At 41.6% G+C, this 16,991-nt stretch overlaps 4 protein-coding genes across 4 annotated transcripts; all 4 read left to right on the top strand.

The window, feature by feature from the left end:
• Positions 1–851: 851 nt before the first annotated feature.
• MELLADRAFT_114125 (uncharacterized protein) lies at positions 852–2,939 on the top strand (the record flags this gene model as incomplete). The annotated part of the gene is made up of 2 exons (XM_007418928.1): positions 852–1,597; positions 2,102–2,939. 2 exons carry the CDS (start codon positions 852–854, stop codon positions 2,937–2,939), a joined length of 1,584 nt encoding a protein of 527 aa, XP_007418990.1.
• Positions 2,940–3,647: 708 nt separating this feature from the next.
• MELLADRAFT_79810 (uncharacterized protein) lies at positions 3,648–6,180 on the top strand (the record flags this gene model as incomplete). The annotated part of the gene is made up of 8 exons (XM_007418929.1): positions 3,648–3,712; positions 3,823–4,103; positions 4,413–4,523; positions 4,596–5,054; positions 5,141–5,497; positions 5,590–5,685; positions 5,781–5,879; positions 5,948–6,180. The coding sequence occupies 6 exons, from the start codon at positions 4,457–4,459 to the stop codon at positions 6,178–6,180; spliced, it is 1,311 nt and encodes a 436-aa protein (XP_007418991.1).
• A 1,507-nt stretch (positions 6,181–7,687) lies between these two features.
• On the top strand, positions 7,688–8,243 carry MELLADRAFT_114123 (uncharacterized protein; the record flags this gene model as incomplete). Its single annotated transcript, XM_007418930.1, has 2 exons — positions 7,688–7,826; positions 7,972–8,243. The coding sequence occupies 2 exons, from the start codon at positions 7,688–7,690 to the stop codon at positions 8,241–8,243; spliced, it is 411 nt and encodes a 136-aa protein (XP_007418992.1).
• A 1,835-nt stretch (positions 8,244–10,078) lies between these two features.
• Positions 10,079–12,141, top strand: MELLADRAFT_69806 (uncharacterized protein; the record flags this gene model as incomplete). The annotated part of the gene is made up of 5 exons (XM_007418931.1): positions 10,079–10,331; positions 10,503–10,676; positions 10,706–10,789; positions 10,851–12,099; positions 12,126–12,141. 5 exons carry the CDS (start codon positions 10,079–10,081, stop codon positions 12,139–12,141), a joined length of 1,776 nt encoding a protein of 591 aa, XP_007418993.1.
• Positions 12,142–16,991: the final 4,850 nt, after the last annotated feature.

The raw sequence follows: 16,991 nt of genomic DNA, 5'->3' as shown, positions 1-16,991 counted from the left end.
ATTTTTCTGTGATTGGTTCAACCCACACGGACGTGGATCACAACGGCACATCTCTAGCGGAAATGCAATACTTATATGTTACAACTTACCCCCGGAGATGCGGTACAAGCAAGAAAACATCTTTTTATATGGCATCATTCCTGGTCCTCAAGAGCCAAAAACTGATCAGATAAACCATCCTCTGACCCCATTAGTGGATGAATTCATGAAGCTTTGGGATGGCGTTTTCTTCACTTCAACACCAAGGCATCACAGTGGACGAGTCATACGCGCGGCCATCTGGCCACTCATTGCCGACGCACCTGGGATGCGAAAAATTGCAGGCTTTGCATCTCACTCGGCCACACTCTTCTGCCCTCACTGTGCTTTAAAACGGGGAAAAATAGACGAAATTGATATCACCAAATGGCCGAAACAATTAGACCATCAAATTCACTCTGAGGCATGGAGAGATGCGGAGACCTTGGAAGAACAAGATCAGATATTCAATGATTATGGAGTTCAATATAGTATATTCTCAAAGCTACCGTACTGGAGACCGCACGAGTTTGTTACTGTAGATATCATGCACTGTGTGCTTTTGGGTATTCTGTCCGATTATTCGAAGTCATGTATTGGGATCTTTTCTGCTGGGAAAAAGTTGAAATCTATCTATGAGTCAAATGCTCGCAAGGGAATGCACCGGGATGAAGTAAGTTCTTTTTTTATTGAGGCAGTACGCTGTGATTTGAAACCTACCTGTTGATCAAAATCCAATCCCTGGCCACCCATAGGAAGTACAAAGAAGTAGAAAACGTGTTGATAGCATAGACGGTGTGCCAGATCAAATTGATGAAAATCATGAAGAAAGAATGGATGACAAAAGTAGCGTCGAGTATAACAAGAGTAGCACAGACATAGAAAAGCATAGTGAAGACACGAATCAGAGCCATTCAGATATTGATGAAAGTACTGAAAACATTGATGAAAGTAATGAAGAATTAGATGAACATACTGAAGACCTAGATGAACATACCGAAGACCCAGATGAACTTACTGAAGACCTAGATGAACATACTGAAGACGTAGATGGAAGTACTAGAGACACAAATGGCAGTAGTGATTCAGAAATTTTTAATGAAACCTACAATAGCAAACGTGCTAGAAGCCCTGTCGAGGAGCCAAACAAAAGGCATCGGCATATTCATACCGCAAATCCTTCAGGAACAATTAGTGTCATACCCGGGAAAGGAAAAAAAAGACAACTGTCTCAAGATTCCAAATCCCGGCCACTCAGGCGATCAACACAAATACAATCATCATCTGGATCTTCCGTGACATCCTACACATCCCAGAGGATCATCCCTGCAACATCGACTAAAAAAAAACGCAAAATGACTCATCCTCACATGTCATCTTCTCAACATGAAGTAGGCTCCGAAAGTTCGATTATTGAAGAAAATGCGGGCTCCAGCTTGATTCATCAGCTCGATTCAAGCTCAAATGCTCCGAGTATCTCGAATTCTCCGGCTCGAAGCGATTCGAATTCAACTGTTCGAGGGTTTCCGGATGCCTCACAATTCGACCACCTCCCAAAAAATCCCAAAATCACGGTCTTGTTATTGGAAAAACTGCATCAGGCTGCACCAACTATAGTCACTCCCACATGGATGACTCGACTTCCAACAAAAATAGGAATGGGGAGTGCTGGACATGTGAAAGCAAGCGAATGGCTTGTGTTGTATACTGTCTATATGGTGCTTTTCATGATTCCAGAGCTGTACGAGTCTCATGATGATTCAGAAAAAATTATCTGTCAGAGTCTCATCAAACTAGCAGACGTTGTTAATTGTGCATTTTCTCGAACATTCGATCAAATAAAATGTGACAGGTTACAATCACTTTTACAAGATTATCGGCACCACATCCATAAACACTGGACAAGTGTAACCGTAAAATCAAACTTACACGTTGCACAACATCTTCCCGAGATAGCAAGTCTATATGGACCTCCGTCATATACAGCGGGGTTTGCAGGAGAGAGGATGAATGGTTCACTAATCAAAACCCCAACAAACCGTCACCTAGGTAAGGAGAATTTTCTTATAATGGAACTCTACAGTGTTTGGGGTATTGACGTTCTACTTGTCGTTGCAGATGAACTCGAAAAGACTCTATGCAATTCATTTATCCGACGAGGACTTTTCCAATCTGTTTTGAATAACACGTCGGCTTTACTGAGTCGGGTAGATGACAGAATTCGAGACATTGCTGTTGCCACCCTCACTGGACTACACGTCCCTGTATGGTCAAAACTCACATCTATAGATCAGCTGACCACCTACCACACTTGGTTAAACTATCTCAACAGTGATATAGATGGACGTTACGGAGCATTTGAGAACAAATTCGAAAACACAACCACAACAGACCGCCCAGATCAAGTACTGCAAGATCACGTTTGGACCATCCAGAAACTTAACATTGATGGAAAGTTCTACAACTCTGCTAAATCCAGCAAACCCCATGAAGGCAATACTTTGGTTGAGTTTTGGTTAAGAAAACAGAAAAGCTATGGACGAATCAAAGCAATATTCCGGACATCCCTGATACCAACGAACTTTCTTCAAATCGAGCCGTTCACTGAACTGAGTGCCTTTGATGCAAAGCTCAACTTGTATTCTTCGTATCCCGGTCTTCACGCTACCGTATTATATGACAAACCTGCCCCACAAGTTGTAGTGGATGTCAAAGACATGATGGGCCATTTTGCGGCTGTTTTCAATCTGGAAAACACATTTGGGATCTCACAGAAAACTGTCTCTATTGTCAGTTTGAGGAACTCGGTAAGCTTTTGGTCAATGTTTACGGCGAAACATGTTCAGGGTAATGTTTCTGATTACTTGAATTCCAATTACGATTTACTCGCTGCAGAGATTCCAGCAACTTGCAAACCCTAGGAAAGCCAAAGATGTACGGTGCTTATTGTTCAACAAACCTAAGAGTATATGACTCTTCATGTTATTTATGACACACTTGTAGAAATCATTCTCCTCTGTCTCTTTGTGAAAATCGTTTTCCAAAAACTCAAACGATGTCCTTTTCTTGCTATTTTTATCAAAAGTTGTCTCAAAAACTTACGATTTCTTTTATGATTTCCTTTCACTAAACAATAAAATTATTTGTCATGAAATAATTTTAATTGATGTTGCTGTTGAGTTTGAGAATCATCTTGAATTTCAAGACTATTCTCAGTGAATTGTAAATCAAATCGATTTTTTTGAAAATTTTCATTATGATAAACAAATGATATACATAATCAATCATTAGGAGTATTGACCATATCTCCCTCAATTTTCCCGTTTTGAATCTCTAAAATGTTTTGACCGAAATTCTTCAATCAAATTTAGCCACTTCAAATTGAGAACGTATCAACACATATCGAATCTGAACCCTAGGCTAAATAGGTTTAACCTTGCTTGATTGTTTATCGCCACCTCACTTATAACGCTTCCACTCAAAGTACAACCCGACAAAGGATCTCGATAGGGCCGTTTATAAGTTGCGCAAGGCACTTGTAGTACTCAACCTATTTGGGTCACGAATCTACGGTGCTTGAGCTACATTGATTCTGGGGTTGTTTTGCATCCAACAAAAGCAAAACAACCGGCGAGTCTTGTTTTACGCACCGCAACTGTGCGTTCCTTTGGTCTTCAAAACATCAATATTAGCCGTAAGATTACTTGTCTATTTGTTTGCAATTTAAACCTCCTTTATTTTCTAGAAGCTAATCTGCATGTTGACCATTGTTTGTATTTGTTCCCTACTGGTCCGATCTCGAAGAGAATTACATATATCTCACAATAGATCGAAGTATAGAAGAATTCTTAAGGAATCTTTGTATTTGTGATGCCTCTGAAGGAGGGTTTACGCATGTAAATAGAATGCCTTTGAGAGTGAAAATCCTTCGTGATCAACTTGCAACTGACTGATTGATAAAGTTCTCGCATATCTCACCCTCTTTGTCCTTCTGGTCTTCTTCTACATCTTGAACTCACCGGCGAGTCTTGTTTTACACACCGCAACTGTGCGTTCCTTTGGTCTTCAAAACATCAAAATTAGCCGTAAGATTACCCGTATCTTTGTTTCCAATTTGAGACCTCCTTTATTTTCTAGAAGCTAATCTGCATGTACCTTTGTTTGTATTTGTTCCCCTACTGGCCCGATCTCAATCTCTCCTTGTCCTTCTTGTCTTCTTCTACATGAATTCTTATCCCACTTGTCATCATCCTTGAAACAAGTTCTTGTATATCTCTCCCTCCTTGTGCTTGTGGTCTTCTTCCACATCTTGTTCTTTTCCCACTCGTCATCATCCTTCAATATCAATCTGATAATATTTTCCGTTCCTTCATTTTCTATTCTCTCACACCTTTTTCTTTAGTCTCAATCAAATCACTTCGTATAGATCAATTTTCAGATGAAGGCTTTCAAGAATCTGTTTGGTGCTGTCCAGAAGCGTATAACCAAGGCAAACCAATGGGCATGTAAGTTGAATGCTTTGAGACACAAAACTAAACTTGTACTTTCATCTGACGTTCTGTACTTTCCAAAAAAAGCTATACGCGCTCGCCGAGGTCACAGGAGTCAATCGCAATATAATTATCAGTCAGACTTAGAGGCAGCCTACGCGTATGGCGTTGAATTCCCAATCCTTCATAACGTGGCCGAGAGCTATCACGGATTCACTTACGAGGAGAATGCTCCAGCTCCCATGACATATGACGGCTTACTTAGCTCTACTACCACCAGTCAACCTGTTCCGATCCCAGACACAATTCTCACTATTGATGCGGTCTCCAACTTGGCGGAAGCCCTGTCCACTGATATCACGTCGACAATCAATGATCAACCAGATACTCATACGTCCGACCCTGCCGACGAGCCGCTTGATTCCCTTTCAAACTCTGCTGATGCAGTCATTTCTGAGCCCATTTCAGCAGTTGGCGATGCAATGACACCTGGAAGCATATCCTTAAAACGCCGGCGCATGGAAGTCTTGGATGAAAACATCAATGGTAAGTTTTTGATGACCGGCCCACAAGTTCTGTCACGTATCTTATGTCTTCATTGGTATATGCTGAGAAATTTTGTGTCTTTTCAGTATCTTCGGAAACGAAAGTGAAGGAGGATCATGTTCATAAACGCCAAAAAATCGCTCTTGAGTTATCGGTCTCTGTCGGTCTGGACCAATCAAGTCTAGCAGGGCCGCATCACAATGTTCATACTCTCATCAGCTTCAACGCAATTTCACCACGGCACGCGACTGAAAACCATCTCTACTCTGACGATTACGAGGCTCCCCCAACTCAAATTTCGATATCCATTGATCACAAAAAAACTCGCCCTCAAGATATTAGTGGTCTTGAAAACAACTCGCTTTCAACCCCTGCTGCTGGAATCACCTCTGAGCCGATATGCCATACAGCCAATGTCGAAGTCTTTGACCAAAAACTTGAAGGTATGTTAGACTTACATATCCTCCTGTACTCATCCTAAATTTATACTTCAGATATCCACAGGCTGATTGAAGCTGGATGCTTGTAATGCCAGTTCCACCAGTTCTTCAACGTCAAACAAATGAATCTCCCGATCACCCAATCATCCTAGATTCTCCTCGTTCTCCCATTTTTGTTGAACAACCCGAAGGTCCGTTACACCCCTCTACATTATCATTCTTTCTCCTGTTATACCATACTTGCAATTTAGATATCCATATGCTGATTGAATTCTTATGTGTCTAGTGCCAATGACACCAGTCCATAACCATCAAAACATCACATCATCTGACTCGATGATCTTAGGAACTCCTTGTACTCCCGTTTTCATGGAACAACCCATTGGTCTGTTATGTTCCTTTTCAATATATGCCCTTGAGATCCATATGCTGATGTAATTTGGACGTGCTTAGTGCCAATCACATCAGCTGATGACCATCAACAAATCGATTCCTTGGATGACGCAGTGATTCTGGGGACTCCTTGTACTCCAGTAAACGTCAAATCATCTGATGACTTGATGATCCTAGGAACTCCTTGTACTCCCGCTTTCTTTGAACAGCCAAAAGGTCTGTTACGTTTCTTCTCATCATATGCTCTTGATATCCGTATGCTGATGTGCTTTGGACGTGCTCAGTGCAAATGACACCAGCTGATAACCATCAACCAATCAATGCTTTGGATGACGCAATGATTCTGGGGACTCCTTGTACTCCAGTTTTTGTTGAACACACCAATGGTGTGTTTGACTCTTTCTCATCATTATCCTATTGATGTTTGACACTTAGGTTGAGGCTAATAGACTGCCTCTTCCCACTCCAAAGTCGTGTCGACAGCCATTGGTATCTCATGAAACTGCAAAGACCGAATTGACAGCTTTATGAAGGAGATCTTTGCAAACGTGGAGAGTGTAGCAAAAGGACAAAACCATTTTCAATTTTGTGATCTGATGAGGACTGATCAGAGGCGTCGCAGTATGTAGTATGTGGATAATTTTCATCCATGCGAGCCACAAGCACGACTCTTGATTATCTTGTTTGTTGTGTTGTCATTCATTTTTATACAAATTTTGAATCCCATTTTTAAGTTCTTCCCTTTCTTGGTGTTATTTTCTCCTGTATATATTCATTTCATTGTCCATATTTTGCTTTCCAAGTTTTGTATAAAGTTTTGAGCTTGTCTTCCGTCGATTGATTGGTTTTAGGTGTTTACTAATTTTTCCTGTGAATATTAATGTTAGTGATCATGTTTCTTTTTGAAAATCACCTACACTGAGCCAAAACTCTTTCGACATCTGCCCAACAGACATTACAGTTAAAGACATGGACGGAGCATGTTTTAGATAAAATTAGGACAGTTTTGAATGTGCCCCCAAGTGAAAAACAAACCCTTGGGTGCTCCACGAGTTTTAAAATCTTAGAAACATATCAGGAAATAAGGGTTCTCCAATTCAAAAATTAAGTTCAAATTTTGTGAGAGTTTTTATATCTTAATTTCGGAGGCACAGTGAAAATAAAATAAAAAAGCCACTTCAATCACATCAAAAAGAAAGTGAGGTACATAACATCATGGAAGAGAATAAAGTAGTATTTCAGCAGCAAGACTATTCACAGGTAAGATAGAGAAGAAAAAGAGCAGAAAGGTAACATATCGATAGAATATAAGAGCAAAAAGTATGAACAGTTACCAACAAGATTTTTGAAGGCATAGTGAAAAATAAAACAAAAAAGCTACTTCAACAGCATCAAAAAGGAAGTGAGGTACATAACATCATGAAAGATAAGAACAGAGTATTCCAGCAGCAAGACTATTCACATGTAAGATAGAGATGAAAAAGAAGAGAAAGTAACATATCGATAGAATCTAAGAGCAAAAAGTATTCACAGGTACTAGCATAATTGATCTCAACAACATGATATACAAAACCCGTGTCATTCAACCAACCACAATATCGTATACAGCTACTAGCAATAACAATCAGATAAACCCACGACTACATAACTTTTGGAAGAAAAACAGATGTGAAGTGAGCAAAAAGGTGGACTTGATCAGATGTATGAAGGGAAGGCGGGTCTATAACTCACCACGATGTGCACTTCATCAAGATTGGATGGTATTCATATCCCATAGAACGCCCCATACCTCTGTGCAACATGGTCTTCAAATTCATTGAGTATTTGTTCTTTCAAAGCTCGCTGGACTATGCGGTGACCTGGTTTGAAGTGTTGAATCAAGTGGCGAAGATCGATCTTTTCAATACTAGTGAGGTCGTAGTCCGGTGTCATGAATTGAGTAAGGTGATGAGGTAAGTTTAGCACTCTATTCCAATATACTGGATTAGCTTGGAAGGCTGGGATTGGGTCACGTTGACGAATCGGACGGTCAAGTACAACTGGTAGCTCATGAGGTTCTCTGGATTGTTGGCGAGATGGCGTAGGTATGCGCGGAGGCGAAGGTGATCTGATAGAGGATGCTCTGATGGACGAATTGGATGAAGCTGAGGAGCTGGAAGAGCTTCGAGCTGACCGGGCTCTGATGGTTGACTGTCGAGCTGATCTGATAGAGGATGCTCTGATGGATGAATCGGATGAAGCTGAGGCAATGGAAGAGCTTCGAGCTGACCGGGATCTGATGGTTGACTGTCGAGCTGATCTACGTCGAGCGCTTGAGTTGATGGATACGTTTCCCTTAACACTACCACGAACATGAATATGTACAGCCATTGATATATAGTATATAGTATGTATACTTAAACGTGTCTAAAAATTTAAGTAGTGTAAAAATAGTATGTGTGTGTACAAATATATAAGTATGAACAAGAATATGAAATAGTTGACGGTGTTTTTTCTAATGACAAAAGTTTAATCCAGAACTGTGATTTGAGCTGACCACCTTGAGGATTCTTGAACGTCAGTTCTATTTATGGATCAAAGCTCCACACACGCTATCGATATCACCTTCAGACCTTGGACAACAAAGACAACCAAATGTCATCGAAACACACTTCCTCTTTCTAATCTCTCCCATCAAGAGTGTTATCAGAGAGGCCCCCCTTAGAACCGGATGTGAATTACTATCAAAAGTGAGTTTTGTCCTTTGTTTGACGACAAAAAGTTAGCAAAGTGATTCAGCTGATCCTTTCATTATCCAACAACAGCTGGAAATCAGAATCAGATCTAGGGTGCGTTCTTATCTTTACTTGAAAACAAACCTGCCGAATAATGGTAATCATAGGATCAGACGTGGGTGGTGTTCTCGTGTAGATGACAAACGCTTAGGAGAAAGTTCTAGTACGTATGTTCTTATTCTTGAATACATACGTACACAACCAAAGTTGAGATACAGGTAATAGACCTACATGAGGAGCCAAAGCTGTAAGTGGGATCAACAAAGGGAAGGAAGTCATTTTTTTTGTCAATGATCGGCGTTGATCTCAAGTTCCAAGTGTTTGTATCTTCTCTTATATATTCTCTCATCTCATTTGTTTTCTGCTTTGACAAGGGCAATAAATTTACGCTCTCGTTTCTTTAAAGGGACCGGTGGAATCTAGATAGGCGATTATCATCCTTTTTTTATGAGATCCAAACTTTCAACATGTTGATCTCAAGTTAAAAGTTTTTGATCAACTTCTTCATCTCATTTGTTTTCTGCTTTGACAAAGGCAATAGAGTTACCCGTGATTTTGTTCAAGGTGTAGTTGGAATTAAGAAAGGTCAGTAAGTCATTCTTCTTTTTTGTCGATGATCTGTGTTGATCTCAAGATGAAACTTTTCGTACTTTCTCTCAAATTTTGTGTCTTCTGCTGCTAACTGCCAAATCCTGTTCTCCCAACATTCATCTTCCAAAACGTTTCCAGACCATTAATTTTCTTCTGACATATCTTGTTGTGTTTTTTATGCTCTAGAGTCTAGAGGAGCAACCGCTACAGAAGACACCATATTTAGGTCCTTTGATAATATATATCCCCCCGAAGACAAGACATAGAGAATTTTATACTTTCAATACTTCTCATTACCTCTGCACCGAGTCACACTAACCGCCTATGACAGGACTAGGGCCTGGTATGGAACTTGGTAAGGATGCCTGTCTGATCTTCAACTTTTGTGGTCGATTTAAACTTACTGACTTTTTTCGTTGGCCACGGTAGACAATCAATCTACTGCACCAGCAGTAGAATCGACTGGCCATGAGGAATATACAAACATTCTTGAAAAACAAGAAGGATTGAGCCTTGATATGGAACTCGGTAAAGATTGTCCAGCCTAATCATCGAACTTTTGGACATTTTCAACTTACCCAATCTCTTCTGGCCACTTTAGACAATCAATCACCAGCACACCGTCCAAATCACCATGCAGAAAAAAGAAGTATTCTTGATCAACAAAGCGAACCGGCTCCTGGAATGGAACTCGGTAAGATTTTCATGTCCAAGCATCAACTGAAAGTTAATTTCAACTTACTCGGTTTGCACCTCCTTGACCGCTTTAGATAATCAAGTCACGGCACCAGAAAACCATCTGGCCCCCCACGAGGAAAATACAATCATGTCTGATGGATCAGGAGGCCTAAGTTTTGGTATGAAATTCGGTAAGAACCTCTGGCCCAATCATTCACTGATCGTTCATTTCAACATGATCTCACTTGATTTTTGCATCTCTTTGTCCAATATAGATGAAGCTACAGTAGCAGCGGACCATTTGACTCCCCATGTGGCAGATACAATCCCAGTCTTGGCGCAATCTGAGGGATTGAATTTGGAACATCATGGTCAGCTTTTGTTTCATCCGACTGGTTCAGGTTGGTATGCATCACTGAGATAGTTATGATCCTCGTAGGTCCTATGGATTTGGAAAAACCCACCAGTTCCACATCCATCAGCCATCCTCGTCAGTTTCACATTTTTACTATCTCTTGCAAGATTCAATCATACACCTAATATTTGTGTCTTTCCTGCATGTTTTGTGTTAGTGCCGTCAGACGCTTCAAGCCTGGGCCAACATATCATTGATTCGGCATCAAAATCCACCTCATCAATCCCCCCCACCCAAACCCCTGGCCCGCCAACAAATATAACCCCCTCTAAGCGAATTATCAGTGCTAACCAAACCAATACAGAAATCTCTATTGACACTATTTCCAAACGTAGGTTCTCTTCCTTATGATCAAAATAGGAATTCACACACCTAATTCTTTGCATTCTCAAGGGAGGATTATAAATTGCTCGAACTGGTGTCGTCGTTATACTACAAATGAAGGTATGTGATATAACAAAAGAGAATTTGTGATATTGGATGTTCATATCCTTTGCAAATAAAGATCTATCCCACCGTAACGACAGAAACCCCTCGCAGCGTCATTCTACCCGTGATTCTGAGTCCACCATCCCCCGCGATCCTGAGTCCACCATCCCCCGCGATCCCGAGTCCATGAACCCCCGCGATCCTGAGTCCATGAACCCCCGTGATCCTGAGTCCACGATCCCTACTCAATCGACTTCTCAGCATCCATACAATCAAAGTGACACGACTCAAGGCGGAAACTTCAATGCCCGCATTCAATTTCACCAATTCAACCCTACTCTGGCTCATACCGCGGCGCATTCTGGTCCACAAGCGTTTGGCTGGCATCCACAGCAGCTTCCAGCTTATCCCGTTTCGATGGAACTCGGACCAACCTATCCACATATCCCTGCCTTTCAGACCAATCCCATTTCACACCCACAGGGCTCCGGGCCACCCTTCATTTTATTGCCACCACCATCCAATTTTAATCCATACACTGGGAACATGCTGGCTCCTCCCTCAACAACATCTGAAACTCTTGAGATTGGAAATCCGACCCGTCGCACAACTTTCAACACTGCAAGATCTACTGAAAACTCAAGTGACCCATCACGCACCTCAACTCAACAACATCAGCCAAGCACCTCAGCCCGTCACCAGTCATCCTCAGCCTCAAGACACTCTCTAGAGGTACCACAGCCCATACCACAGCGCTCTCGCTCTCCTACTCATAGCTTGACTGAAGGTCAATCATCGCAACTATTCAGAAATTCATCACGCTCACCAAGCTCATCATCACACTCATCGCGAGCTATGAGAAGCTCTTCACGTCGCCATCGGTCTACACAAGCCTCTGCCAAAGCCTCAACATCACGACGAAGCCCATCGTCATCACCACAACCATCTGATGTTTCATCTAGTGAGGAATCTGATGAATCTGACAGCAGCCCCGAAAGCGACCTTGATATACATCAAAGACAGCACCATCAGCGTAAATTAGCCCAATCTCGGGCCAAGATCACCAAATCACGACACGATGGTATCCGGTTTGAGAAGCTTACTGAAGATCAAGGACCCTCCAAAAACGAGCAGCTGTCAATTTGTATTCAAGACTATTGTAAACTTCTTCTGGGTGTAACTCGCAAAATTCGTGGTCAAAAGAGTACATCAAAACTTCCCAGCCCACCATCTGAAAAGGAAATTACTGAATGGGAGAAACGCAAGAATGATCGAAAGTTAAGCATTAAAGAACGCGTGAAGAAAGAACGAGAAAGGTTTTTAAAGTATAACTCAGCTCCCAAACGCGCAGAGCTAAAATTGATTGAAGAAGCAGCAACTAAAAAAGCCGTTCAGAAACTTACACCGGTGATCTTTACTTCACGTGTTTCTTCTAGAAATTCCTCCAAATTCTCAACCACCGTAGCATCTACTTGTGAGGCAGCTCTTGCCATTGCTGGATTCTCTCGATGCACGTTTGATTGGCTTCAACCTCTCCAATCTAAATGGAACAAAGCCATGTCCACTATCATCTTACAGGAGTGGGACAAGTGCTACTATAGGGGTGATGCTTCGAGGTACTCAATCAACACTGATCACGTCACATCTGTAAATAAATTCAAGATCTTTGAACGATGGTACAGCACACAGCGTTCAAACTTCTCACGAGAAGTTCGTAAGACGTCAAATACGGAAAACAATCCTGATAACAACTCCATGAATGATGTAGATGATGATAAAGAGTCAAGGGAGAAGATTAGCCGGGCTAACTCCAGGAAGCGTGTAAGTCTGATGGTCTCCAAGTCTCTGCCAGCATATTATTGTGTATTTGATTCTTGATTCTTGTTCTCTCTAGGTATCTACACTTCGAGCTGAAACCTTCAAGAAGTATTTTCCAGACGAACGCCAACTACATCTCATCATTTCGGATCCCAGGGTTCACTCTGAGGATGAACTAGATGAAGACAACCGCCAATTTCGACCACAGCTGCCTTGGAGGATGGAGGATTTTGACACTTTACTCAATTTACTTGGTGAGCTATGTATTCACTTGAAAATGGATCCTCGGGGTGAAAATATTGCGACCAAAGCTCTACGCCGAGGAGATCACGTGGAGATGAGTGAAAAGGACAAAGGTAGATCATTTCCACCAAAGAAGTTACCAAGATCTTTGGTCAGGGATACTTATGTAGCAAAGTATCTCACGATCGCTCGACAATCTGAACTCGCATTTTCACCGGATGAGTTTGATCTGAAGGACATGATTGCGAAGTTGAGGCAACAGATGGCGCGATAGAAAAATCAAGTCGTGAGGTTATTAGTTTGACATGTTTTTTTTCAAATACAATGAGTATATACAAATTCAATATAATCTTTCAACTTAAATCAAAGTCCTCTTAAATTCTAGTTGTGGTTTCCTTAGATTTTGTCATTTGGAGTTTTTAAACTTGTGAAAGTTGAACGTATTAAGTCAAACCAAGCTCGGTTTTATTTTGAGTCTAGTCGACAGTATCCAAATCTAAGGGTTCAATGTCGTATGAATGGTGGATCATCGGTTCTCACTTTCCAGGATGATGTTAAATCTAACCTTTCAACTAACGGTGTATTGACCAGTTCAAGATTTGCTCATATGTATGTTTATGTTTAATTTAATTACTCAAATCCATACAATCGATCTATGTTTTACTTTATCCTACGTTTTACTTTATCACCTAGACCTACTTTACAAGCTTCATCTTAGACTTCTACATGTTTGTTAATCTAAACCTTTTCTCAAGTCTCTGGTTATGGTCCCAAACTGGGAGGACCGATCCGTCTTTATCGTGAGATGACGGGAAAAGAAGCAGTAATGAGAACAACTGTTAATCAAGGTGATTAGACGCGTTGCACTCCTAGTCTGTTAGTAAGGTGCTCAGATTGGAGTTTCCTTTTGTCTTTGTGTTCCTCTTGTTCCGCGTAAAGCTATCATTTGAAGGAGCTGAGGCAGGGTAGCTGAGAGAATGAGCTGAGCTCTGAACAGAGCTACAAGATGCGCAAGCCAGCTGAGGAGTTGTTTTGATTCTGTACACCTTGCTCAAGTTGAGAAAAGGCAATCAACAAAATCCTCAGTACTGAGCACAAGTATTGGATGATTCTCAATATCAAACATGGATCACTCCCTTGCTAACGCGTCAGGAGTATGAAATTCGGACCCTGTGTGTGCAAGGGCTTGAGACAATAATCAATGGCTATTGAATACATGTCTACTCCTTATGGGAGAGTTAGCTATCTTGGAGCTCAAGTTCACAGGGACGCGGGAAAGCGTGTCGGACCTCTACCGGACCCCTCCATCCTCTGTCCCTTCTAAGCTAGGTTGAGTAGTCTAGGTGAAGGGATGGGGAGTGGGTTGGGGGGGTCCCTTGGGTCCTCTCTTGGGTCTCTAACTAGACCTATTGGGATAACATATCCCATGCAACGTCTAGCAAGATTGAGAGGACTGAGGGGGGATTCTCACCAATGCTGAGGACGGGAGATGTCAGACCCCTCACTCCGAGCAACATGTCCAGAGTTCTGACAAGCACCCCTTCCTCTGGGCTTGGTGCCCCCTTTCTTTCCTAATGTTTGTACTTACTTTCCACCTGTACTCATGTACAGCCGTTTTAATATCTAACGGAAGTTTTTTGAAGACTTGTGTTGTTGCCGGATTTTACTCGCAAAGTCAAAAACTTGCAATTTTTCAACTTTCAGAATGAAGTGTATTGTACTTCTTCAAGATTGGCCAAATGCTCCACCTTTTCCTCTCTCCATAACTTTCTTCCATTCCGGTGATTCATTCTTCAAGTCAATTACCGGAAACCAATCCATGATTGTGATGGCATCATCTCCAGGGATGCCTTTCTCACCCGGCCAATATTCAAACCATTCACCTCCCTACATCATAAAGCCACCACCCTCTTTTCTACTGGTTGCAAAAGATTCTATAGTCACATTTCCCATATTTTTGACCCATTTGATATTCACCAATAACATACCATCCCCCATATCACTATCCTCATTTTGTCCTTCATACCAAATACAAGACTACAAATCCAAGTCCACTGAATCTTGTTTGTTGATTGTTTTCTCTTTGTTATTCTTTTCCGCTTTCCAATAAGTTTTTGTTAATGGATGTTTGTGATAGATTTCAATATGTCCAATCCTGCTTCCAACGCGCCAGCTGCCACTCCGTTGATTGGTAACATGAACACACATGAGTTTCATTTTCATCCCCCCTGTAATGCCGGTAATGAGAATCAAATTGACTGACTTATTCTTTTTCAGTCTTTGATTTGCCTGAGGATTGAGTGGGAGATGATCAGCAAGCGACGTGTACCAGACAGAACCCTTTATCCCAAGTCGGAACTCCGGGTCGAGAAGCATTTGCAAAGAACAATCAAATGACCGTTGAGGTCCGTTTCACTACTCCAAAGTGCATCTTTACCCATGGGTTTAGAAAAGTGACTTGTACGTAGAAAAGTGCACTTTTCTTCTGGAATATAAGTGATTGAGTGTAGAAAACCGTACAACCATCCTTACGTTGAAGGTATAATGGGTGCAGAAGCTGAGAAACCAGCAAAGTCAACATACATATATACATATGTTGTGAGGGCTACAGAAACACTGTCTGATCAAACACAGTCTTTATCACCTTTTCTTTACCCCAAATTGATTGTTGAGTATAGTAAACTGTAAAATTGTGAGAATATCCTGGAATAGTCAACTCACTTGCATGTTTAATTGATATGCACATGTACTGTGCTATATCAGCAGTGATGTAGAAACATAGCCTTTGCAGCAAGAACCCACTTTCTGTTTGAAAGAGTTATCCCCAATCACCAAGATACCAATCCAACCCCTCCCAAGATGCTATCTCTGAAGAAAAAGGGTCAACAATACTGCAGGAACGTCTGTACATGTCAAGCATACAATTGCATCTTGGGACGGTACGTAGACGCCAATGGCGTAGAATGCAATGGTGTCGAGCTCAGACCTGAAGCCTTCAAAGCTCATCAGCGCACAGAATTACGCAATCAAGCTCAATTCAGTGCAAGTGCTGAGCGCAACAACCTTTTGGCCTCCTCTGTAACCCACAAAATCACATCTTGTCTTGAACGAGTGGTTCTGGGGGCAACCCCCCCTTGATTACCATCTGTTGCACCGGGATCAACATCAAATTGTCGATCAAATATCTTACCGTCATCACAGTCAGGCCACGGTTCAGCAACATCCAGCCCACCAACAAACACACGGACCACAGATGACTACGTAGAGATGATTGATGGAAGTCTTGATGCAGCCTTGGCGCGAGACGCTGGCATACAACCATAGTTTTTTGCACTCAAAAGTAAGGTGTAAAATTGTAATTGTGAGGAGCCCTTTGGAATTTTGCACTCTGATGATTTGCACTTCTTATTGAGTGTAAATGCTAAGAGTGCAAAAGTAGAGAAATGCCCGTCAAAATTTAATTTTGCACCCAACTTTTTTTGCCCTCAATATTGTATGTAAAAAATAGAGGGCAAAAGTGTAACTTGTTCATGTTCTTTCACATTTTTACACTCAATAATTTACACATGATTTTTTACACTTCAGAAAATCAGTCAGATTGAGTGTAAAATTGCATCTGACCCCCCTACACATTGATTTTTACACTCAATGGAATTTACACCCAATATTGAGTGTAAATCATTGAGTGCAAAAATCTCTTAACCCGTACTTTGTGACTTTTGGATATCCAAAGAACGACCATTGAGCTGTCTTTGACACAAGGACTCAGGCCAACTCAGTCACCTACTGAACTTCATCCATACGATCATGAAGTTCTGAATAGAATCCCACAGACGCCTGCTACTATCTTCGGCTGGCTACAGGTTGATCCAACTCTGACGTTCACAAACTGCTGTCAATCTTGCTTTGCATTGTACCCTCTCGATAATGCACCACCTACTTGCAACCATTGAATCTGTGTCATACCAAGTGGTCCTCCCGATTCAACCAATCCGAATAGCAAGATTGATGTCTCGCTGTCTACCAAAGGTATTCATGATTTTTCTGATCAAGTGTGCGGAGCACAGTTGTTGAAATTTTCTAGGGGGAAGGAGGTTCCGGTGCGGCGTTATGCTTTTCAGAGTCTGACGGACTGGATAGCACGCTTGCTTTCGCG

The sequence above is a fragment of the Melampsora larici-populina genome, assembly GCF_000204055.1.
Source record: "Melampsora larici-populina 98AG31 unplaced genomic scaffold MELLAscaffold_113, whole genome shotgun sequence".
NCBI lineage: Eukaryota > Fungi > Basidiomycota > Pucciniomycetes > Pucciniales > Melampsoraceae > Melampsora > Melampsora laricis-populina.
The sequence above is the reverse complement of the archived record's forward strand: the minus strand, read 5'-3'. Positions and strand labels throughout refer to the sequence as shown.